Raw genomic sequence first — 25,750 nt, forward strand, 5'->3', positions numbered from 1 at the left:
AGCGAGAGCAGGCTGGGGAGGGACGCCCCGGGGCACGGGGGGAGCCTCTGGTTGGAGGCAACCACCCGGCGCCTGGGCTCCCAACAGCCGCTCAGAGGTCACCCAGCTCCCCAGCCATGTAGATCTCCAAGCACCCACTGCTGGACGCCAGCTTCCCAACACCCCTGTGACGGAGGGGAGTGGACCCATCAGCTTGCCCAAGATCAGGTCCGGTCCAGGGCCCTCTCCTCCCTCACGGCGCCAGTGAGGACTAGGAATCTCACTACAGCCCCAGGGCTGGTGGCCAGGAGCACAGATTCACTGCAGGGCGCGGGGCGACTTTAGCCTCCGCCCGTCTGGGCTCTCCCCGGCCCCGCTGCTCTGCCATTGACATGTCTCCCCCGCTGAGAGAAGGGCCCAAACCAAACGCCTTGGGAGCTTCCCCGGGGCCGAGCCAGAACCCCAGCCCCCTCCGGGCTCTGAGCGAGGCAGCAGGATAGCTCTGCTCCGAGCGGAGCCGACACCGCCAATTGCAGCACCACCCGCGGGGTTTAAAAGGAAATTTTCTCCAGACCACAACGGGCCTTGAGGGGCAGCCGCTGGCTAACACTGGACCTGTCCAGTTCCCTCCCTGGCTAGGTCTGCATTCCCCACCCTTCGCGTCCCCTGCAGCAGCCACGTCTGAGAAACTATCACGCCTTCCCCCTGGGGCCTGGAGCCTTGTTTACACAAAAATCGCAGGATCTTACCGCGTCGAATTGGTTTATAAACTGGTTGGCTAAGCAGGGCTGCCCTGCGTGGGGACATTTCCCTCCGGTGAAGAGCCATGTAGCTAAGGCTGGACGGCAGGGAGGCAGTGCATAAAGCGTGGCTGGCCTTGTGGTTAAAAGCCCTGGCCTCAAATTTGGAAGACGGTGCGTCCTCTCTCTGCCACAGACTCCCTGCGTGTCCTGGGGCGAATCACCTCACCTCTCCGCGCCCCGTACAACGGCTGATCCCTTCTCCCACTGTTTAGATCGTAAATTCCCTAGGGCAGGGGCTGTCTTTTGCCAGGCGTACGTACAGCACCAGGCACCCAGGGGCGTGATCTCGGCTGGGGCGCTAGACGTTACTGCAGTACAGAACACCCCGGGCGAGGACATGGAGGTTAGCGGCCCGGCACGGGCATCCTTGGAGACCGGGTGGGCTCAGGACCTTGGGATGATTAACTGATCTGTGCCTCCCCGGCCTTTACAAAGGGCCAGAGAAATAACCCGTATAGCTAAGGCGGGTGAGACTGCTCTAACTCTCCTTCCCAGCCGGCTGCCTGGCAGGGCCACGGCACAACAGGAGCAAAGCTTCCTTCCCGCAACACACCCAGCTGCCAGGATCCGCAGCGGAGCGGGATTAGAGCAGCGCTTGCTGGAGGGTGTTAAAGCCAAGCTGGCAGCGAAAAGCAGCTTAAAACTCAGCTCTAAAAATACCGGCCCGGTATTCTTAGCCGTTGGCATGCTTTCGACAGCGCCCTACATGATCACGTCGCCACCGGGAATAGCCGGACTGAGAAATCAGAGAGCGGAGCTGCAGCCACCAGAGCGAGCCCACTGCTGCCGCTGGCACCGGCTGCCCACGGAGCCCTGGCGAGGAGCGTAGTATACAAGGCCACAGAGGGCCCACTGAGCTCCACCCAGGCCTCTGGACTCACGCCGGGGTGAGCAACAGGGGAACCAAGCTCAGGGGATCGGTCTTTGCCAATCCCACCCCAACTGCCCCAGGAGTGCTCTTCCTGCCAGCAACAGGGGGGAGTCCGGTGGGATCTGATGTCTGTAAGACACAAGAGGGTGGAAACTCAGGCGAGGAAGGGGGCTTGGGTCTCAGGAGACCTGGTGGCCCTGACCAGGGAGAGGCTGGTGCCAATGAGGATCTCACTAGAGCCCCAGGGCCAGCTCCCCGGCTGGTGGCCAGGAGCACAGATTCACTGCAGGGCACGGGGTGACTTTAGAGTCACACGAGGGTAGATTTTCAAAAGGGCTGGGGCCTCATTCTCCAGAGAACAGTGCCTGCTGGTACCAAAGGTGTCACCGTGGCTGCCGCTGGGGGCTGAGGATTTCTGAAAATCTGGGCCCAATTGTGGGGGGCTGAGTCCTTGAAAACCCAGCCCTCAACCTCTCTGGGCCTCTGTGTCCATAAATCCCTCTCTGCTGTCTGCCCGGTCTCTCTAGACCGTACGCTCCTGGTGGCCGGTGCTCTCACGCTACATCTCTGCAGTCCCTGGCACGCTTTGGGGGGAGGCCCTAGGGGTTGCTTCGGTTCAAACCCCAATGAGAGCTAGTGAAAATCACCACGACGTCTCCGCTGCAGAATGCTCTGAACTTGTCTGGCATAGCCCAGAGACTCCAGCGGAGAGTCCTCAACGAGGACTGGTGCCTTGGGAGTGTTTTGGGGAAAGGCAAGAGGAGCTGTGGCTGGTTTCCATTATAAATCCAAATCTCTCTCTCACTCACACACACACGCTAGACCAGGATAAGTGGGCTGCCCTAGAGACAGCCTGACTTAGACAGGCAAGGACTGTCTCTCATGCCGCGCTTGTACAATGTGGCCCCGATCCCTGATCGGGACCCTGGGGTGGCGCCGAAATATAAATCGTTAACAGGTCAGTGCATAGGCGGTTTTTCTCTCTCCCCCGTCTCTGCTCCTTCAGTCAGTCTCATCTCTGCATTTCTCTCTCTCCTGTTTTTGGATCCATTTCCCCTCCAGCGATTTTCCCCCCTTCCCCTGCTGTCACAGACCCCCTCTTCCCCGCCCCCGAGGACAACGTGAGCCCAGAAACATTCAGGGCGGAGTCACAAGTACCCAGCCTGGGCTGGCTTTGCAATCCAGCACCCCGGGGTGGCCGGTCCCTCGCTCTGACAGCTGTTTGGGGGGAGAAGAGACATTTCAACCTGACTGGCAGCACGGTGAGAATCAGCAAGTGAAAGCGTCCAGGCTCCAGCCTGAAATAAATGAGATACAAGATCATCCCACTCAGGGGAGCCTGCCGAGCTGGTGGGTTATTGATTCAGCATGAGACACACAGATTCCCCAGTTATCACAGCCCCAGCTGGACAGATCTAGGAGTCGCATGACTTTTATCCCAGGAGCACCGCGGTGCCAGTCAAAACCAGGGCCCTCTGTGCTGGGTGCTGCGTAGACACCTGGTGAGAGAGAGCCCTGCCCGGGAGAGCTCCCGCTTGAAAACAGAGTGAGCACAGAGAGGTTAAAGTGACTGGCCCAAGATCACCCAGCAAGTCAGTGGCAGAGGTGGGAATGGAACCGTGGTCTGAGGACCCCAGGTCTGGTTACCCTCCCGCTGACATTCCCACCTTTTCTCCCTTACAGGGCAGGGCTGAACCTTGTGTCCTGCGTCCAGGGGACACACCCAGACAGTCTGCGGAGGGGCTCGGGTTGGCCTGGCCCAGCCCTGAAAAGCAGCGAGGATAACAGCAGACCCGACGGTGTGCCCACCGCAATCCCACAGCTTAGCAGGCTGTGAAACCAGCGCAGGGCTTTTCCCAAGCCAACAGCCCCGCACACATTCAGCAGCGGAAAAGCCAGCCGGGTTTTCACAGCGACGAAAGTCACTGCTGTGCAATGCAGCCCTTGGCTGTGACATGGGAATTTCATCAGCTGGGATGGTGGATCTTTCAGCACCACCCGTTATGGTTTGGTTTTTTTTTCCCCTTTGCATCCACTAGCATCTCAGGTCCCCGGATGCTGGGAGAGAGCGGGCTATCCCAGGATACAAGCTAGTAGCCACCCCTAGATTAACCCTTTGCAGTCTGTGCACACGTCCTAAGTGCATCTGTCTGTCTGTAAATTGCCATTATGAGTTAATTCCCTGCTTGTAAATTTCAATACTTGGCACTTCTCAGCGGCAGAGCTCAGAGCACTTTCGAAGGGTAGCTCAGTACCACTAGCCGCTATCAGGCAGGGGAGAGAGTACAGCCTAGTGGATGGCGTACGTCCGGAGACCCAGGGTCCATTCCCAGCTCTTCCAATGAGCTGATGAGAGACTTCCAACAAGTCACCTCCCCTCCCACCCCACAGCTGTCTTGTCTACTTAGCATATGAACTCTCTGGGGCCGAGGCCACCTTTCGCTGTGTGTTTGTACAGCACCGAGCACAATCACGCCTTTAGGCACTTCTGTAACATAAACGAGAGATGGGGAAACTGAGGCACGGAGAGGCCGAATTACTTGCCCAAGGCCACACAGTGAGTCAGTGGCCAGGAATGGAACCTAGGTCTGCAGGTTTTTAGTGCTACACCCCAGGACCCAGTTCCTGGCCTGCAGTACCTCTTATTGTGCACCATTCCCATCCTCTACCGAGACACTAACCCTGACCGACGAGATGCTCTGCTATCCCAAACCTAGGTCTCGGCCTCGCGTGCTGTCTGCTCCTCCCAAACTAGCCCCGGACTCTGCCAGGAGCAGCCAACACACAGTGTGGACCAAGATTCGGTGGGAGCCCTCAGATCCAATCCCCTTCCGACACTTGTGTGTAGTGTGCCAAGCAGCCTGCTGCCCTCCACCCCAGAGCTGGCCGCATTTTAGCTTTGATCATTTCTGAAGCAGTTTGGAGCAAAAGGCTGTAGAAACGCCGTCTCAGAAGTGCCTCTAGTTTTGGGGGCTTCGGTTCTTGGGTGCCCTGCTTTAAGATTTAAGATACAGAGGGTATGTCTATCCTGCACACTGGGCCCGGGTCTGTAGGACCCGGGTTTGTCTCCTTTGCGTTTCCAACCCTGTGCCGGAGTGTCCACACTGCATGGGTTGGCAGTTGCTGGGTCTCTCAGCCGTGCTAACACGCCCACACTGCACCACACGGACCTTCGGCCTCGGGTGTGACTGAAGCTGCGTGCACCCTGCAAAAGGATGGGGTTGGGACTCGGGCTCTGACAAGCCCCCCTAGCAGGGTTCTAGGCCCCCCCGGGTGCCCACCGATCCAAGTCAGCCTGAGGTGCGTGTGGACGGAAGGGGAGCTTGGACTCAAACCTGAGTCTGGGTTTGGTGTGCAGCAAACGAACCCCAAGGGGGAACCAGGGTTAACTCTTTTGCCATCTTTCCTTTCACCTCCACAATGAAAGGGGAGAGGGGCGGAATATCACTTGAAACGTCCCATGTGGAGTCTCCAGCCTTTCCCCCGGCCGCGTGACGGCCTGTTTATCCCAGAAGGTTACAAGGTTTCTATTTGAAACATGTGTTTACATTCCACATTCCTCCCCCTCTAAAAAAAAAAAAAAAAAAATCCTTTATTAGCAGCCGTGGCATGGGCCGGCGATGCTGTGCGAGCGCCCTCGGAGATGCCAAGCCGGTGAGATGGCCAGAGCGGCCCTGCATTCCCAGCCCTATGGTTTTGCAGACAGGGTGACTCACGGCTGGCGAACGGCGACTCGTGCTCCTTTTAAACATTCCCACTGAGGGGCCGAGGCGCGGGCTTCCCTTGGACACAAGCAGCAAGATGGGGGGTGTCTCCGTGCCGTCCCCCCGCCCCCGGCCAGCGCTGCATGATCAGAGGCACCGTGTCCGTTTCCATGACCAGAGGGAGCCCATCCGGGATACACTTTGTAACGTCACAGCTTAGCAGCGCTCGGAGCCCGAACGCGCCCCGTTCAGCACCTCCCCCGGGTGACACGCGCCGACCAGACCACAATCCAGCGCCCGCAGGCCGCTGTGCTCTGGGGAACCGCAGGCTGAGCGGTTACAGAGCTGGACAAAGGCCGAGGCACAGTGCGTGCGTAAGAAGCTGACTGCTGGAGGCAGCGGTGGGGCAGGGCAAGGCAGGGGACTGGGAGCACAGACCTAGGTTTAATCCCCAGCCCTGCCACTGCCTTGCTGTGTCTCTCTGGGCAAATCACTTTCCCTCCTTCTGTGAATGGGGGAGTAGGGAGCTCTGCCTCTCTTCGAGGCCTGTGGATGGGCAGGGTCAGACCGTATTGACCAGATTCTGTCTAGAGGGCAGCATGAATTAAAGGGCAAACGCTGCTGTACATATGTGAAGGGGGGGGACAATTAAATTGTTTGCTCCGATTTTGTTGTCCCAGGAACGTGCCTAACTGGTGGCTACTAATATTCTGTCCAATAAAGACTCCAGCGGGGACCACCTCCGTTCTTGGGAGAAAACCGGGCACTGTGCGTTACCCGTGAGCCCCCAAGCCGAGCGGCACTGTGACCTGGCGCATGGGGTCGCTGGGCCATTCTGGTTTGGCCCATGCACCCCTCCATAGATGGAGAGGCAGATGGGCCAAACCTGACCCCATGTGCCAGGTCCCAGAGCAAGGAACCGGGCCCAGACTCGTGGGGCAGGAGCTGCCGCTGTGAGGTGAGTGCAGATCAGTTTCGCTCACTTTTCAGCACCCTCCACTACTGTCTTGTGTGTATTGATGGAGCAAAAAACAACATTATTTGGTGACCTTTCTGTGGCTTATTGGTTCCCCCCGCACCTCTGCCATGAACTTTACTAAAACATTCAGTGACAAAGTCTTAGCCTTGCCCAAGATGGATTTCTAGGCACATCTTTGCGTTCGCCTGCAGACCAGAACCGTCCCACTTTGAAAGGACCAGGATCCTACCCATGTCCCTCCCCCAGCCCGTCCTGAGAGCGTCTCCAGGGATAACGGAACACGTGGCCATGGGATCACTGCGTCCGGCCTCTTGCACAACACAAGGCCACGGAAACATCAGAACAGCCACACTGGGTCAAACCAAAGGTCCATCTAGCCCAGTATCCTGTCTTCCGACAGTGGCCAGTGTCAGGTGCCCCAGAGGGAACGAACAGAACAGGGAATCATCCAGTGATCCATCCCCTGTCGCCCATTCCCAGCTTCTGGCAAACAGAGGCTAGGGACACCATCCCTGCCCATCCAGGCTAATAGCCACTGATGGACCTATCCTCCAGGAACTTATCTAGTTCTTTTTTGAACCCTGTTATAGTCTTGGCCTTCCCAACATCCTCTGGCAAGGAGTTCCACAGGTTGACTGTGCGTTGTGCGAAAAAAGCTCACCCTGCAAGTCCTGCATCAAAACCCATCACTTCCCACGGAGCCACAGCATCCAAGCAGAGTCAGACCAAGTCCCAGCCAGGCTGCTTTACAACTTGTAGTAAGCAGGCACCCAAATCCTGACGCGCGCACACACACACCAGCAAATCCTCCCAAAGCCAAGGGATCCGGCCAGCTGCAAACTCCACCAGGATTAGGTAACGCTGACATAACTACCTGCGCTTCATCCAGCCCTACATCCTCTCACTTGCTTCCCCTTGTTACACACCCTCGCTCATCCATTTGCCACGCCGGGCACGGACGGGCCAGCGCGTCTCCTAGCCCGTTGCGGACGGTTCTGCGCCATCACAAGGTGACGGGCTTCTGTGTTTCTCTCCCGCACCCCCACGCCCCTCTGCTGCCCCTTCCCCCCATTTCCTTTGCCCTGAGAGCGCCAGCTCCCAATTCCACGTCCCGGTTGACACAAGGGCATGGCTGCTGTTTGTGAACACGGAGCCCTTCTTTGGGATGAGAGGGGAGGGCAGAGAAGTGGGGGGGGGCAGCTACAGGAGGGGCGGGGGCAGCCCAGGGGTTCGGAGGCATCTCCCAGTCCAGGGAAGGAAGGAAGGAAGGGAGTCAATGCTATTAAGATTTCAGGTACCCGAAGGCAGCGAGCCGGGGCTAAAATGGAAGCGGACGCTGTCCACTTGAGATCCCACGCTGCAGGGGGCTCTGTCTGCAGAAGCCAGTTGCCAACGGGCATTGAATGGGGCTGCAGGCCAAACTGGAAGAGGGGAGGAAATATCTCCCTCCTGCCTTCAGAGGAGGATCAAAGATCTCCGGGAGCCAGAGGTGGGGGTGGTAAATCGGGGCAGAACGTCCCGGCATCCACCCCCTGCCCCGGTCACTAACAGATCAACCCTCCCTGCTCCCAGGGGCCCATGCTGGAAACTGATGGTCCAAGCGCGCCTCATTCCTCAAGCGCTGCCGATGCTAACGGCGCCGGAAAGTTGGAAAGCCAGAGCCCCTCGCCCTGAGGTGGCCGGCAGCTAAATGAATCCCTTCCCGGGGAACACCGGACAACGAGGCGCCCGCGTGAAGGGACAGGAGCGGCGCCCCGCCGATCGCGCCGAGCCCTGGGCGCGTTGTCCCTCCGCGCCAGGTCGCGCGTCGCTCCCACCAACAAACTCAACCTCAAGAGACCCAGCCCCCTCCGCGGACACGCTTCTCCCACCGCAGGGGAAACCGGGCTGCCAAAGGTCATTTAGTGACCCATTCTGCAGCTGCCAGCCGTGCCATCTCACAGCCAAAACCACGGCAGTGGGCACTGCTGCGGGCCGCCACCCAGCAAGGTCCCTATCCAGGGCCAGCTGTGTCCTGAGGACCCAATCCAAAGCCCACTGACACCGCAGCTGGCTGGCTCAGGGACGTGGCAGGAGCTGGACTATCACGGGGCCGCCATCAAAATCAACCCATGCGCTGCGTGCTACGGACAGGGAACGGAAAAGGCTGCTTGGCAGAAACACCTGCTGGCAGGCAAGTCCGTCCCATATTCCCAGGCTTTCATTCAGCTTCCGAGCGCCTGAACCCCGGAGTGAAGACAAAGTATCCAAAGAAAAGCCACCTGGCATTATGAAACCCTGACCATCTGCCTGGCTCCGCTAAGCGTAAACCCAACCCTGAGCAACGCCTGCATTGCCGGGAGCCGAGCAGGGCTCGGCATGCATGGCAGGATCGTGCCCTAGGATTAAAATTCCCACGAGAGCTCGGCACCCAGAATCAGGCCCAGATTTCCAAAAGGACGCGTGGGGCTCTGTCCCGGAGCACCAGCGCTGAGCCCTCGAAAACCAGCCCCCCGGGCAATTTGATAAACCCGGCTCCACGTCTGCAACATTGCGGGCCCAATCCTACGAAATGCACGGGGCCCTGCGCCAACGGAGTGGCCCATTGGCAGGATCGGACCCCCACCGATGCCAGAGGCGCCTCCCGCTCCGTTCTAGAAGCTCGGGGCCATCGACAGCATTGACAGGGCCGTATCAACGATCGCGCCGCACTCACCTGCCACGGGAAGGCCATGGAGCGGAGTCCGCGAAAGGAGCTCCAGCGACTGCTCGCGTCCGGATACCCCATCTGAAGAAAAACACGATTCGCTCTCGTAAATAGTCTGCAACATCGCCGGCAGCCCCTGTGCCCTGGGCATGAGCAGCATGCCAGGAACAATTCTGACACCAGCTACCGCAGGGCCCGGCAAGGCAATCCACGCTGGCTCCCTTCCCTGGCCCACCTTCTCCTTACAAGCTGGCGCAGGGCAAGGGAGCGTTCCTTCGCAAAAGGAGGGAGGGGTCCGTTGTGCCGAATTTCAGCCGAAAACCATCAGACATCCCCCCTCACACACACCCACAAAGAGCAAAAGGCGGGGGGGTCTCCTAGGGAAAGTTAAAACATCCGAGTCAGCGAGCAGCATTCGACAGCAACCCCAAAAAGATTCATCTGCTGGGCCAAAAAAAATAATAATAATATTCAAATCTTGCAACAACACCACACACAAAAAAAAGGTCACTGTTTATGCCAACTGCAGACAGCAGAGGCTGGGCGTGGGAAGGGCCCGCTGTTCCGGAAGGGGGTCCAGCCGTTAGTCTAGAGAAGAAGGAGGGTTTCACATCTCAGGCGCTGTCTGATTCACTCCGGGAGGAACGGCACGGGGATCAGGCATTTACACAGGAACAGAGATGGAGCTGGCTCCCAGCGTCACCGAAACAACTGAGCTAAGATGTCCTGCAAAGCAGAAGGGGCTGGGCTTGCCCGCGCAGCCCTCTGCTAATTGCGCCACCGACAATTCCCTTTATCTGATTTTTCTTCTCTCCCATCCTTTCCACCAAGTCAGACAGCAACTGCCCAGGGTGACCTGAAATAGAACTGGAGGGGAGGAGCCAGCTATAAATAGCCCAATGCTCGGGGAACTGGGATTGTTCCTACAGAAGGGGGCTGCCTAGCAGATGAAGCCTTTACCAAGGGGGGGTCAGTGGAATAGCTTCCTGGGGGGGCTGAGAGCACTGCCAAGAGCCAGGAGAGAGACAGATGGGGGGGGGGGGAGGAGGACACACGAGAGGGGAGGGGCAAGGAAAGACAGGGGCGGGGAGAAAAAGTTAATTTCTATTCTTAAATTGACTAGATCAGCGGAAGGTCCACGGGGGATGGCTTTGAAACAGCCGTTCCAACCAAGAACAGCATTCGCTGCCCCCAGACCCCAACACTCAACTGTGACCCCCACCTTCCCGCCCCCAGACCTCAACCCCCTCCTCCGCCCAGACAACCGTGACCAGCCCCCCTTGCCCTCAAACCCCAACCTTCAACGCTGACCACCCCCTCATGACCCCCAACCTGACCCCCACCCCACCCCAGACTGGAGGAAATTAATCCAATCAAAAAAAAATCCCCAAAACTAAACCCTCCCCCTGGTTTTGAGCCCCAAAAGGGAGAAGGGGCAGAGACCCCGTGAAATGCACCAGGGGCTTGGCTCTTGATTTGATGCAGAAGGTGCTCAGATACCACGGTGAGGGGCAGCAAGACAGACCCAGCAGGCAGAGAGCACGGACTAACCATAGCCAACGGACTGGCTAACTAACCCTAACACGGCTGCACTCATGACGGTGGGTATCGTAGGCACGGGAAGGTTCTGCCTTCCCAAACAGCCTAACGTCCCCCCGCCCATGCTCCACCCCCAGCCCCCAACCTGCCTGCCCTTCCCTTTGTGCCAGAGGCTGGGGAAGGCAGCCTGGGGGCCGTGGTGCACCCCCGGGGCCATGCCGCGCCACCCGTCCTCCCAGCATACCGGCCACACCTCCTGCCCATCCACCTGCCCAGCACTGAGGTTGGGGACACTCTGGCCGCCCGCCCACCCAGCGCTGGGGTTGGCAGCTGGGCCGGGGGCACCTCCAGGGGTTGGGAGGCCAGCCGGCCAGGGATCAGGCCCGGTGGTGCGGCCCAAGGAGGCTGGGGCATGCCAGCCAGGGGTAGGGCTGGGCAACGTGGCCCAGCACTCCAGGGCTGGGGGGACTGGGGCTGCGTTGCCTGCCTCTCCAGGGGTGCTGGGCTCGGGTGGGCACGGAAGGGGCGGAGCCTCGGTGGAAGGGGCGGGGCTGGGAGCTAGCCTCCCCAAGCCAGGGGTTCATCCCCCGCCCATGGCTGCACTTCGCTTACTTTTCTGCCTGTGCAGGTCAGACACCCAAAGAGGCCCCGGGCTAGCGAAGGGCAGAGCAGGGCAGTGGCTAGGACCCCGGCCCTGGAGTTGGGGGCGGGGGCTTTGGTGGGTCTAGGTTGCTGTCTGATGGAACGGAAGCGACCCTTGACAATGGGCGGGGAACCTCTGGCCCCAGCTGGGTCTCCGGGCAGGCACCCACAGCCAATGGCGGCTACTGAAAATGTAGGAGCCTGGCGCCCTCCCCCCCCAGCCAGGATGCAGGAGGATAACACAGGGGCTTTGCCCCAGGGACAGGCGGCTTTGCGTTCACTCCTTGCTCAGCAGGCCGACCCTAGAGCCAAGCCCCTACCAGCTTCGTTAAACCCGTGGCTGGGCCCTCTGCCAGCGAGCGGACCCAGCCGCAGGGAGCCTAGGGACGCACCTGGGAGACCGAGGCTGCCCCGGGCCGTGAGGGACGCAGCTGCTGAGCGTGGGAGTTCAGGAGCCAGCCCGGGGGCAGATCTGGGGCTCCAGAGTGTCCCCCACCCCACGTGGGGCTCAGAGCAGCAGCAGCGCCTCCCCCATTTAGCCACAGGGAGCACCCCGCAATCCGCTCCACGGCTTAGCCAGCACCCCCGACTCCTGCCTGCCTAACAGCCTAGGAGACTTTCCCCCTCCACACCCAGACACCACTGCACAGCGCAGCCTCTCCTAGAGGCCTCGGCCAGGTCTCCCACCTCCCGCTTCTCGGAGCCCCCGGATTACTGCAGCAAGAACAGCGCACGCCCTTAGAACGGGCAGAAGCCCCCAGCTGGCAGCGCTCAAGCAGTGCGCCCCCCCCAGGCCCCTTCCTGACCCGCTGTCGTGGCAGGCGGGGGTCTGACAGCGAGTTGTTTCTTCTTCCTGTGCTGCCAGGCCTGTGCAGGGGGACAGGGCCAAGCCTGCACGGGACGCCCCGAATGCAGCTCCCCCCCGACTCCACCTCGACGCGGCCCCTTGCATGGAAGACAAGCCCGGCTGAGTAACTCAAGCCACTGAGTGAGGCTTGCGAAGGCTCCTTCCAAGAGGCCCTAATTGCCCCGGACGTTAATCCGCCTCAGCGCTGCCAGAAATAAACCCCCAGGTTTTGCCGGGAAGGGAAAATCTCTGCGTGGGAATTAGGGGCCCCGGTAAGAGCAAGCCGGGAAAGCAAGCGCGGGGCTCTGGCGGGTGAGCTGAGAAGCATCTTCACCTGGTCCCGCCGTCTACAGAACCCAGAGAGGTGCATGATGGGAAAATTCCACCCCTTGTTTCTCAGCACGCCTGAGCCACAGGGCCAAAACTACTCACCGGGCTCAAAAAATGCTCCTCCCCGCCCCACTCCCAGGCTGAGGAGCGCCTGCAAAGCACCCCCCGGGGAGGAACGCGTGGGGGGCTGGGCTCTAGCAACATCTCCTCTCCAGGGGTGAGCTAGTGGCCCACAGGCTCCTGGGAATGGGGTGGGGACCAATTCTTTGCTGGAGCAAATTGGCGCAGCTCCGTTGATTCTTGTGGAGCGGCACGTGTTTACATCAGCACTGAATCTGGCCTCCTGGGGGCTTGTCGGGGGGATGGACTGGCCGTAGGGGTTGCGATGCCACACCGGGCCAAATGCACCATGAATGAAGCGGTTAGCGCGGATCCCGGCAGGGCAAACGCTGGGATCCTTGTGGCACTCCCCGCAGGACTTTCCCGTGAAGCTCGCTGGGGACTGGGCCGAGGCCCAGGGGAAGCCGCGGGGACTTGGTGCCTCTCTCCTCTAGGTCACCGCTCCGACTCCAAGCCGAAGTTGGGAGGGACCGAAAGTTGTTACCACGCACTGGCCGATGCGGTGTGTGAAACTAACTGAGGCTCTTAGCGGACCGGCATCATGAAAACCAAAGACGCCCCGTGCCCCCCATTGGCCAATGACTGTATGGGACAGGGAGACTTCACTCCGCTGCCCTGCATTGGGGTCCCCGCCAGGACCGAGGGCAGATATACTGGCGGGAGAAGCTTGCTGTGCGGCTGCCCCTGCTGCCCCCATCCTGGGGGATGCCGCACGCCACGCTGGCGGGCGGTCAGCACAATGCAATACTCACACAAGGCGCCGAGTACAGCAAAGCCAACCTCAAAGTGTCGCTCAGATCGGGTTTGTACAGCGCCTAGCGCCAAGGGGGCCTGGCTCCACGACCGGGGTTCCTAGATGCCCAGGGTAATACAAATCAATAATAGCCCTGGGCGAAAATCTAGGTTGCCTACATCAATACAGACAACCCATCACCCTCAATAACCACGGATCATTCCCATCCCCCGCCCTGTCTTCCCCCCACCCATCCCATGTTTACTGCCCCAGGCAACTGCCTAGACGGCAGATCCAGCCTGTGGCAAAGGTGCCCGTGGAAACCGATTCAGGGATCACCTTTCAGGGCCCCATACCCCGCGTGCTCCCAGGCCGGCTCAGGCTCTACGTTCTGCGGCGGTGTTTAAATTTCTGACCCGGCGCAGCAAAGGGGACGCTGGTTTATTTATCAGTGTGTTAATCCGAACCCTAGACTTTTAATAGCAGGGTTATTTATGGGCCGTCCCCCCCTCCCCCAGCAGTGCACTTTTGGAGTTGACGTCAGACGAGCTATTCCTGCGGCTGCAAGCGGGCGGGAGGCCACAGGATATTTTCTCCCCTTGGCGCCGTTGACCCCGCGGATCACGTCAAGGTCCAGGGTTGCAACGCAAGCGGCAGGCAGGGCGCTCGGGATCGGCCCACCCGCCAGCTCTGGGGGGGAAGGGGACGCCCTGCCCGCCCCGCGGCCACGCTTTCCACCTCAGCGGAGTTCTTGGTCGGTTTCTATCCTAAACTGCTGGTTGGCAGGGCAGAGCGGCTCCAGGCTAAACACTCAGTGGAGGGGAGTCTCGGTACAAGGGGCGCCATATGCCGGGGGGGAGGGGGGGGGGGGGGGGAATAATGCAAATCAGACCCAAACACCAGCCTCCATGGCAGACTGCTCCGTTCAGCGGACTGTGCGTAACTGATGCGTGCAGCTCTGGGGCTGGCTGCGTTCCAGGAGCTCAGTGCAATTCAATGGAACTCAGGGGCAGGGTCCACTCTTGGCTCACGCCGTCGCCACGTGCTCGGAGCGTCCCCCAACGAGCCCAGCGTGCTCGGGCGAGCTGCGGTCAAGGAAGCTATGTGGCACTGGTGTTTAAAGGGGCGCTGCCTCTGGGGGATGGTGGTTGAGGTCAGGGATCCGGCCCTAGCCGGCAGGTCAGCTGGTCTTTGGCTAAAAGGCCAAGACGCAGCCCAGCTGGGAGCGAGCCAACCAGGGAAGGAGCCTGGGGCAGGGCAAAGGAGCCGCTGGAGGGGGAAACTCTTGTGAGCTGGAGAAATAAAACTCAACCCTAAAGAAAAGGGCCTGAAATCCAGCTGCTGCTGAAGGTGTGATCGGTGGCTCTGACCGGCACGCGGGCCTTACCGCTTTCCACCACTTGCCGCCCTAGGACAGAAAAGCACCAAGCAAACCCACAGCTGCCCCCGACATCAACGCCTCAGGACCAGGCCCGGGTGCCCTCCAGGCCTAGGGATTTTAAAAGCTGCCCGCTAGGACTGAGGCACAGCTATGAAGGGGTTAAAACATCCCCCCGCTCCCGCCCAACTCACTGCAGAGAGACCAACTGTTACTGGAGGCTCCAGATGCTAGTTCCTTGGAGCTGGTGACTTGAGGGGAATCAGAGGCCCCCTGATGGTTTCACCCATCCCCATGGCCCGTATGCTACTTCCCACATACGCTCCAGGTCTGCACATCTTTTCCTGCCGGCCGGCCCCGCCCTGTCCTAACCAATTCCTCCTGGCCAGTCAAAATGCACTCTCGCACAAGGCACGGTTCACCTGTGGAACTCCCTGCCACTGGACACCACCGCTGAGTACGATCGCCAAAGGGATTCCAGAGGCGCATGCGGGAGGACAGGAATAGCGAGAGTCATCACCGTCCATACCGAAATAATCTGGCGAGTTTGGGAGGGGGCTGCACATGCTCCCGCTTCATGGACGAGGCGTAGCGGTCAGGAGGAAAAATTCCCCCAGGGCAGGTCTGCCTCCTGCAAAGCCCTTTCCTCTAAGCAGGTGGCACCGCTGTTGAAGATGGGTTACTGGGTTGCATGAACCACTGATCTGATCGGGTCTGGCACTTCCCATGAGATTAGAAACACAACCCACCCAGAACTGCACCAGGCTAATCCCACAGCGAAGATCGGCACGCCCAGGTGGGTAGGTGTGGGGCTCCTAGTTTCCACCGGGATGCCACAAGGCTCTGGCTCTCGCAGCTGGGGGGCTAGAGAGCTCGCCCCACACTGCTCCCATCTGCGGCAGGGAGAGGCGGCTTTCCAGACAAGTGAGATTTGCCTGTGAGCTACGAAAACAGTGTTCTAAAAATACAGCGCTGCGTTGAAAGGGGGAAGGGAAGAACCCAAACAGCTCTGGCAGACAGCAAAAGCCATAGAGGACGTCTGCATGCAAAGGGGACCAGCCCCTGCTGCATCGACCCAGCCCCCCTCCCAAAAAAATACCCTGGAACTCCCAGCACCTGAGGGGCTCGCTCAGCCTGGCGCAGAAATATGGGACCGTGGGGTTTATTTTATTTTTTGCTATTTTGTGGTTTTATAGAAAAGCAAGCAGGGGTGCGAGCCATCAAATCCGGACCCTGATTTGAGTTGTTCCAAACTTCAGAGGGGTTTGGATTAGAGAGCTGGCGTTCATGGGGTCCAGGGGTTGGAGGAAGGGGGACTGGGAGTCAAGACTCTTGGGTTCTAAGCCCAGCTCTGGGAGAGGAGTGGGGTCCAGCAGTTAGCACAAGGCTCTGGGGTTCAGGAATTCTGGGTTCCCAGAGGGAAGTGGGGTCTAGTGGTTAGAGCTAGAGGGCTGGGAGGCAGGAATCCTGATTTCAATTTCCAGCTCATGGAGGGGAGTGTTGTTTAGTGGTAGAGCAAGGTGTTGGCCTTATGGAGCCCTGAATTCTATTCCCAGAGGTCGCAAGAGCCCAGTGGTTAGAGCAGAGGACTGGGCGTCAGGACTCCCGCACTCTCTTCCTTGCTGTTCAACCTTGAGCAAGTCACTTCACCTCACCTCAGTGCCTCAGTTTCCCCCAAAGCGGGGACGATGCTGCTGACCCACCTTGGTGAAGTACTCTGAGGTCTACATCTCATTGCTGGTTTGGCGATACGTGAGGAGACCAGTTAGAACACCAAATGAACGGCAGTGATCGGAAACATCTGACACGCCTGTCTCTAACGCACACACCAGAAGGAAAGCATGTTTGTTTCTGACGCTTTCAGGGAAGTAGGATTCGTAGGTGTCGGTTCCTATCGGTGCGGGCCGAGTCTTTATGATCCTAGACTACGCCATCCCAGGCCCCGCTTTGAAGTGCGGGTCCCACAGGCTGTGTGTCTGGCAGCCCAGATGTCACTGGAATTCCCACTGGACAAATTACAGGGTGGGTTTGACGACAATCCAGTAGCGATGAATATAGAACGGAGGACAACAGCTGGAAAAAGCCCGCAGCTAACAAAACAACACACGTTAGCGGGGGCTGGCTTGGAACCTACAGATCTCAAGAATCACTAGCTGGCACTGCCAAATCTTCTGCAACATAAATTACGCCAGGACAGATTCCCGCATGCTGGGGTGGATTGAAAACTGTTAAAATGACCAGCTGTCACTTTAATTTGGAAGGGGTTACCTGGTCCTGCTTGCAGGCTAGGGCCTCTGTAGGGAAGCAGCCGTGTGAGCAGAGTCAGTTTGCAGAGAGCCAACCTGACGTAAGAGGGCGGGAGCTGCGCCTCAGTGCTCTAGGGAGCAGCCTGCTTTGTCTCCCTCTGATTGGGCTCTTGTGTGTTATCATTCTGAATTCTAAGAACTAAAGTTGCGTTATCTTCTGACAACACCCAGCAGCTTACAGGGGCGCAGAGAATTCCCTGCATAGAAGGATGTAGGGCCAACAACTGACCATATGCTCCCCCGGTCACCTGCAGTTCCCAGTTAGGGGGCATGCCAGAGGTGGGGCCAGGTCACAGTACATCAGAGCCAAAAAGGGACTCATCCTTAGAGCACATCACTCTGGAGAGTCTAGGCAGTGACACAGCCACAGGCCGCCCTTGGGGCTGCTCTAATCTACGCCCAGACTGACCCAGAAATCCAGGTAGGGCAGAGATGACAAAGCGACCGCCTGCTGCTTTGCCTCTAAGAGGCGCTGCACAGAATCGGGGCCCCTTGACGATGGCGAGGCTGGGAGGCTCAAGGGGATGGGAAGGGAACGAACAGCCTCTCCCTTCTAGCGCACGGCCTGGAGCACAGCCCAGCACGGGTCAGCGCCTGAACGCTGACCCTCGTCCTCCAGAAACCGCCTGCGTTCAGTCGGAACGGCTCAGGAGCAAAACCAGACCGAATCCGTCCCCCTGAGAGTCATGCCTCACGGGATGGGCGTGAATGCGGCTCGCAGGATGCAGAACACACAGCATGCGTTTCAGTGCAAGCTAGAAGGCCCAGCATGGCTCCCGGGGTGCGTACCCGGCTCTCTGGCCCGCGCTGAGCTGTTGACATGGCTATTGTTAGCCGCGCTCGCTGGATTCAAGCTAGCTCAGGTAGGGTAGCCCATGGCCAGCTTTTGCTGCGGTGCCGTACCCTAAACGCCCCACGCTGGTGGGGCACCTTGCCAGCACTTCCGGCACCAAGGCCAAGCAGCGGACGGGCCAGGAGCAAAGGGGACTCCTTTTGCTCCAGATCCGGGCCTGCAGGGAGAGTTTGCCGAGCGGCTGCCCACGCTGGAGCAGGCTGGCACCTTTCAGCCCCCGACACCCACCCCTTTGTGGTGAGACAGAGACCCTGGCACCTGCCTGCCTGCCTCCAGGGCACCTCTCCCCACAGCTTTTCCTTCACGCCCTCCCTGTCTGGGGTCTCACAGGGTCATGGCTAAGTCAGGGGCCATCCAGAAGGAATGGGGGTAGGGGGGACGGGACACCCTCAGACTGGGGGTCTATTTTCTGGTCTCTCATCCATTCCTGAGTCAGGGTAGAGTTCCTGCAGGTAACTCCCATTGCCTCCTTGAACTGATCCGGCGCCGTCCGGGGCTCACGGTGCAGAGGCCAACGCTGGATCCTTGCTTTTGTCCCTGTGACCGGCGTCCTGGTGTCATCATTTGTCCTTCCCCCCACCCCCGTTTAACCAATTCCCCATTTGAGGGGACGGGCCTTCGGCTTTGACAGGCTCCACCCACCCTCCCAGGGTTTCTCAGGCCTGCACCTTCCACCAGCATGGAACGCCCACGGAAACGTAGACAGACAGACAGAGGGGACAGACCAACCGACCTCGGAGCTGGCTGGCCCTGGGCAGAGTCCCGGGCCGGCTGATCAGGTGGGGGCTTAGCCACGGTGAAGGATTTAAAAAAACCCATTCAAATAAAGACATTTTGCAATGTGATCTGGGTGTTGGAGCCGAGCTCAGAGGGTGCATCTGAACCTCAAGCCTCTATGCACAGCCCTACAGCAAAATCTTTCTCGCCCCCCACTTTTTAGATCCAATTACAAAGCTAATTGGCTTAGTGTAACTACTGCTCAGACTAGAGTCTCTCCTCTCCGGCAAAGCTCTGTCACTCACACACACAGCCCCCAGCCAGCTGCTCCAGTCCCGTCCGGACTCCTTCACTACCCACACAGGGATGGGGGCCCCATCCTGCCCTTCCACAGCCCCCGGGGAGCCAAAGTCTCGCGATCGCCCCTGCCCAAAAGAGCTTCTGCTCTGATGGATGCACATAGAGCGGACGGGATGCCCTGGGGCTCCCAGGGGGAACCAACCCTACCTCAGTTGCTCCGGTGCCGATCTGGTGAAGCCAGCGGAGCCGCAGTGGTGTCAAACCAGAGCACGGTCCTCCTGGCATAATTCATGGCATCACACGGCCATCGTCAGACGAAAATCGTGCCCTCTCCCAGGTCCCCAGATGCCAAGGCTCATGCGATCTGGTGTTTTTCCTTAAAAGCCCCAGCTCTCGGAGTCTCAAGAGTCTCATGGAATCACGGCTTTCCTTTTAAAAATAAACACGTTTCTAGCTCTCGGGAGTGTGGAAAAAGGCTGGACAATAAAACACTCCAGAAGGCTCCAAACCCAGGAAGCCGATTGGTTCTTTTTCTCTAACGTTTTTTCATTTTTAGAAAGAAAAAAAAAATCTGGTTTTGAAGCCAATCGTGATTTGTACGGAGCCCGACTCTGAAGTTTTGAAGCCTGGGGTAGATGCCACTGAGTTTGCCCCCTCTCCCTACCTAGGGCCTTGTTCCCCATGGCCTTCCTCCAGGTCTGGGCAGCATCGCCCCACTGAAGCCAACACCGACCCAACTGGGATAAGACCTTGGCTACGCACAAATGTAGCATCTCAACCGGCCAGTGCATGCTAACCCTATGGCAGTCAGTTTTAACCAATATAAGCACCTCCCCCCAGGGGTCACCATCAGAGACCCAAGGAATCTCCTGCCCTTGTTCCTTCAGGTCCCCAAAGAATTCCTACCAGCTGGTGGTTTGAGCTGCCCCAATCCCAATTCCTTCCATCTCTGTGTTTACCCTCCGCTCCCTTTCTGCCTCCTTCGGCGACTCCTACACGGCCTTTTTAGCTCTCGCGCCTTCTAGCCCCTGTGGGTTTCCTCCCGTTCTCACCTGGTGGTGTCATTGAGGTGTGCAGGGCAGTGGGGAATCAGACCCCGGGGGCAGCTCAGGTTGGTGGATTTTGGATGGGACCGGTACCGCACAGAGCCAGACACAGCTGCAAAGCCAACCCCCGGGCCCGGTTCGCCACAGGCACTCGGTGACCCAGCGGCCGTTTCCCGTTGCCCCCTCAACAGTGACAGGGATTAGCTGGCCCCGGAACACCGCCTGGGCCGTGCGATGGGCCCCGCTGCACGAACCCTCCGCACTCCTAAGGCCGCGTGCTGAGAAAGCCGGGCCCGACGAATGGGGGATTCTGTTCAACAAGCCAACGTGGTTCGGGCTGCTCGGCGAAAGAGACGGGGACGCCTAATTCCAGCAAACTAACTCCAGTCACAAAGCTAGTGAAGACAAGGAAGTGGGTGGTTTGCACACGGTCAGCAGGTCGAGTCCCCCCTCCCCCCGGCGTCCCCCTTCCCCGTAGCCTTGAAATTGACCCACTAACTGGTGTGACGCCACACTGCCTTGTCTTCACCTGAGTTCCGAACACACCCGCAGAAACGGATTTAAATCACCAGGTGGAACGCCTCAATGTAAAGAACTGATTTTAATCAGCGCTAAAATACAACCAGAGCTGTCCGGAGTGGAGCTCTGGTAAATATCTTAAACCCTGGGGGGGTGGGGGGGGAAATCGCAAGCTGATTTCAGGAGGTCCGCAGGGCCCCGTGGCTGAAACTCCGAGCCCTGGCGCCATCCTCCCCGCTTGGAACTAAAGCCCCAAGCCCTGGCACTGCCCCCCCCCCAGGGCTAAAGCCCTGACACCCCCCCACACCACAGCTGAAGCCCAGCACCCCAAATGGGGGGGGGAGCACGGAAGAGGGGCTCCAGGAAATAATCTATGAGAATTTAAGCCTTGATTTTAATCAACTTTTCCATTTGTACTTCAGTTATTTGCTAAAGAAAGATGCCATCTCACTGGTTGTAATAACCATTGTAAGTCCGCATGTTTTAACCAGAGCCTTTGCACTAGTTGTGGGACATCTTTTCACAGGCCAGGCGGGTCCCCTGTAACTTCAGACCCATTTCTTTAAGCAATTATATTGCTTCACATTTTCAGATTCATATGAATTGTCCATGTTTTGTATGGAAGGAGTTTAGGCCTTATCTTTTGTATTACATTCAGATTTCATTTTAAACAAGAAAAAATATAATTTAAATAAACAAACCAAAAAAATCTGATTTACATTTTAAAAAAACCCTCAATCTTTCTCCCCCCTGGAGCACATTGTTACTAGCAAAGACAAAGTCTGAGACACCGAGGGCCTGATTCTCACCCACAGCTCCGACTGACACCAGCAAGAGCTGTGGAGGGATCTCACGTCGGGTTTCTAATGGAGCCACCACTCTTGAGAGATGTTGGCCGGTCCCTTCACACTGCAACCAGGATTCACGCTGGAAGGGGAGGTCGACCCTGAGCTCAGAGCGTGACCGCCGCAGTGTAGACACACTTCCGCTGGCTTGATCTAGGTCGTACCTCTGCTTGAGGTGCAAACATCCTTGCTTCAGTCGTTAAGGTGCTTGCTTGGGACCCTGGAGACGCAGGTTCAGTTCCCTGCTCCTGGTGCAAGTCACGCAGCGTATGCGCCGGAGTCTGTGGAGCTGGTCTCGGAGACTCGCTGCTGCTCGCTGTGTAGACGGACCTTAGTCTCTCTGGCCAGAGGGCCCCATGTCGAATTGGGGGGGAGACTAGCCCGCCCTGCCGGCAGGGCTGCTGGGAGGATTATAGGTTGTTGGGTGCTGCAGTGCGATGCTCACTGGAGTCTGGGCCTGTTTCATGTCACCCACTAGGACGGTTTCTGGAGATGGGCTCAAGCCGTTGCAATCTAGGCTCTGATCCTAAGGTCAAGGATCAGGCCCAGCGCAGTGGTTCTTGCCCATCTCTAGCTGCCCCCGTGGTTATTTGTAATGGTTTTCTAGAATTTAAAGGCGATCTCCCACGTGCTTTTCTTTTTCTCTTTCCCGGTGGCTCTCGCATCTTTTCCCGAAACACAAACCTGCCTCTTCGATCCAACGTGGGTCACTCAACCTAGGAGCTCAAAGCAGTGCAGTGTCTCCCCCTGCTGGGGAACAAGAGATACTCCAGTCCAAGGAGATTCTTAATACTAAGCCGCATACCTAGATTGGAACCTGAAATCCACAAGGCACCTATAACCCAGGCAGTGCGAATGTCCCCGGCTCTGTTCAGATCTGGGAAAGCCAGCAAGGAGCAAGGGGGGGCTCCCAAGTTAGAACAACCAGGGAAGCTTGTAAGTCTATTGGGCTTTCTGCTGAGATCAAGATGCCAACGCCTCTCAGCCAGGCCTGATTCAAACAGGAAACCCACGGGAGAGATGCTCTACCGCCCAAAGCGTGCTGGAAGGAAAATCTTGTGGCTAAAACCCTGCACTGGGACTCAGGAACTGTAGGGTCTATTTCCTGCTCTACCACTGACTTGCAACATGTCACTTACTTCTAGCTGTGACTTTATTGACCCGTCTCTAAAATGGGAACAATACAATAGTATTGCACAAGGGGTTTAATTCAAGCACTATGAAAAAGCACATCACGAAAATAAGTTACGGTCCCTACTCCCAAGGCATCCCCATTCCCTTCCTTGCATAAATACCCGGCATTTACATGTGCGCTTCCTACATCCCAAGCACCCTATAAACGCCAATGGTTTCCCGCATTGTGAGGGAAGGACTAAGCGTTAGTCCAGAGGGGTAAACTGAGGCCGGGTGCATGGAAGTGACTTGCCCCAACATCACACTATGCCCGTGGCAGGGCTGGAGTTGGAACCAAATAGTTCTCGGCTTCTGGCGCCACGTTCAGACCACGCCTCCCTCCACAGCAGAAAGACGTGACGTAGAGAACTAGATTTCCTTCCACCCTTACCCAGCGTACACAGGGACCAGTTTGAACATCCAGCTTTCACCCCACTGCCCAACTGCCCCTAGACTTCCCAGGGGAGGGCCGGTAAGGCAAGAATTCACTGCTCAGCAGAGACATGCCAGGCAGCACCTTCCCATTAAACAAGGGTTTTTCCAAAGCTGAATCCCTCACCTACATCCCCTATCCTGACAGGCCAGCAGCAAACCAGCCACCGTCTTCCCCAAGGGCCTGATCCAAACTCCACCCAAGTCAATGGGAGCCTTTCCTCCGACTTCCAATTGTCTTTGGATCCGGTCTCAGAGGCGGGGGGAGAAGGTAACGTGCCCAGCTCAGAAGCACAATGGGGCCTCAGTCTTGGCTAGGATTTCTAGGTGCTTCCATAATAAGAGTGATAGAGCCAATCTCCTATTAACAGGAACCACTCCAGAAGGAACACACAAGCCTAATCTCCGATCACATGAGCCGCTTATTTAAGCAGATTTCAGTATTAAATAGCCAAAGATTAAATGCCAAAACAATATAAAGAGATCCCGCGTGACTTACTCTCTGACCAGATGAGTCACGGGAACAGCGAGGAAGACGAGTGGTTAGAGCCAGAGACTGAGGCGGGTCAGAAGTTCTGCGTTCTGCTCTGCATCCAAATCGTTACGCCGTGACCTCAGCCAAGTGATTGCGCTTCTCTGCCTCAGTTTCCCCATTCGCAAACCGAGAATAATCCGGATTAACATACCTCCCGGGGTTGATACAAGCCTTTAATTAAATGTCAGTAAAGCACCTTCAAATCCTGGGATGGACGATGCTTTTTAATGAAAAGCCGGCATTTTATAATCATGAATTTGTCTTGGATTTAGCAGGGCACGTTCAGGCTGAGATTTTACAAGTTCACGGAGCCAGGAAACAAAGTCATGTGGCTCCCAGCAGTCGTAACTTCACTGAGCGTGTGCGTTTTAAGGGTTTTCTATTGCTAATTATAAAGAGGAACTTCTCTGCCATGATCTATGGGCATTGCAGGAGGATTGGGGTTGCTGTGGGAAACAGAACTTGGCTCTCAGTGTTGTTTGTAAAACCTCAGCCACATGGACAGGGCGCTCGGGGTCTCGTTTCCTTGTTCTTATTATTTTTTTTAATAAAGGCAAACAAGGATTTGCCCAATAGGCCAAGGAGCCCAGGGTCTCCCCTCTGCCACATTCTTTTCTATCAACAGTTACATACATCTATTGGATCAGACACTCAGACCAAACATTCAGAAACGGGGGCCGACACTTGGGCCTCTAGTTAGAGCTCCCCAATGGGAGCAGCTGGCTGCTTAGCATTTTTTAACCTTACAGATGGGGAAACTGAGGCATGACTTGCACTCAAGGTCATACAGCGACTCAGTGGCAGAGACAGGATTAGAACTCAGGACAGAGCACTGGACTGGGACTCTGGGGACCTGGTTATCTAATCCCAGCAGTGCTACTGGGTGACTTGGGCAAGTCACTTCCCTGCTCTGTGCCTCAGTTTCCCCATCTGTAAAATGGGGATAGCGATACTGAGCTGCTTTGTAATGCACTTTGAGATCTATGGAGGAGAAGGGCATATAACAGCCAGGTATTCGTAGAACCCCATGCTCAAAGCACTAGACAAACCCTTTCCTGCATTGTTTCTTAATTATTATTTTTTTTAATTAGTGAAAAAAATGACAGGAAGATCAAGACTGCAACTTTCCAGGTGCAAAGCAACTCTCTGAAAATATCCAGGACCTGATTCTCCATGGCTCTGAACCTGCACGTGGTCGTTTACACTAGCGCAAAGCGGGTGTGAAATGCAACCAAATCCCAACGGCAGCGGTTTGCATCCATTCGCTCCTGGTGCTATCGAGGTGCAGGGCCCTGGAGAATCAGGTCCTAAGTGCAGTGGGGGACCCTGGATGGTTTAGGGAACAGCTACATCCAGAGATCCCAGCCCACCAGGCTCCCAGAAATCGAGTAGGTCGGAGAGCTTGGGTGACACAGCACAAGGCGGGAACAAGCCGCATTTCCCTTTCTGGCTTAATTCATTTCTTACGACTAGCCGCAGGGCTCGTCGATGACGCTCAGGGAAGGGAGTCCAGAGCCAGGAAGGGGAAGGGAAAGCAATGTGAGCTCCGCCTAGGGAGGGGGGGGATGGAGAAGATGCAGTGGCAATTCCATGACACTTCCTTAATGCAGGCAGCCCAACTATTCCCAGCCCGACCACTGGAGAAGAGCCGGAAGGGAGCCGAGCAGCAGTGTTTATATAACCTACTCTGCCTTTGGAAGGGAGGAGGGGCTGGGGACACTTGGTATCCTCCGGATTTCTCACCGCCCAGGATGGTAAGAATCCATGGACCCTGTGAATTCCAAAAGCTGACAGGCTCCCCCCCACGACTCTAAAAACACCAGGCCCATCAAGTGTCACCTTGCCTGTCCCCGCTGAGGCTAGGTTTCCAGCTGCGACTGCTGATGTGTTGACTCTGAACCCTAATGATGGCCAACTCAATGTCAGTTTCACTGGTATGTTTGTTTGTACTATGGAAGCCCTATTGGTCAAGGTGCTGTACAGAGAGTCTCTACTCCAAGGAGCTTCCAATCTAAGTAGACAAAGGAAGGATTTTTCTCATTTTATACTTGGGGCACTGAAGCACAGAAAGGGCCAGCGACTTGCCCACGGTCACCCAAAAAGTCTGTGGCAGAGCTGAGATTGAACCCAGATCTCTTGAGTTCTAGGTCAAAGTTCCAATTACAAGCCCACCCACTGCTCATTTTCACCAGCTAACACGGTGGAGCTTGAAGCGGGGGGGAGACACTTGACGGGAATACCATCCCTCCCCCTACCCCAGCAACCCTTCCAGCTGTGACGATGGTTTAGACCAGGGGTACGTGAACGTCTGGGGGTACTCAGAGGTCTTCTGGGGCGGGGAATCAGCTCTCCTAGATATTTGCCTAGTTTTACAACAGGCGACATAAAAAGCACTAGCAAAGCCAGTACAAAC

The 25,750-nt window shown here is 57.3% G+C and overlaps 1 protein-coding gene across 9 annotated transcripts in view; it reads right to left on the reverse strand.

Moving 5' to 3' along the window:
* HDAC5 (histone deacetylase 5) overlaps window positions 1-25,750 on the reverse strand; it is a 101,070-nt gene that overhangs the window by 55,579 nt on the left and 19,741 nt on the right. For 4 of the 9 annotated variants that reach the window (XR_010594757.1, XR_010594756.1, XM_008162648.4 and 1 more), the window contains exon 1: window positions 9,032-9,330. The exons of 2 other annotated variants lie outside the window; for them this stretch is intronic. Coding sequence is in view for 4 of the 7 variants with exons in the window: in XM_008162648.4 (XP_008160870.1) it covers window positions 9,032-9,182 (151 nt within the window). In the remaining 3 variants the exon portion in view is untranslated. Of the gene's footprint in view, window positions 1-9,031; window positions 9,331-25,750 lie in introns of those variants that run through there. 3 more of the 9 variants (XM_042857123.2, XM_008162650.4, XM_008162649.4) reach the window with 1 other exon arrangement.

This window comes from Chrysemys picta, chromosome 24, assembly GCF_011386835.1.
Source record: "Chrysemys picta bellii isolate R12L10 chromosome 24, ASM1138683v2, whole genome shotgun sequence".
Classification (NCBI taxonomy): domain Eukaryota; kingdom Metazoa; phylum Chordata; order Testudines; family Emydidae; genus Chrysemys; species Chrysemys picta.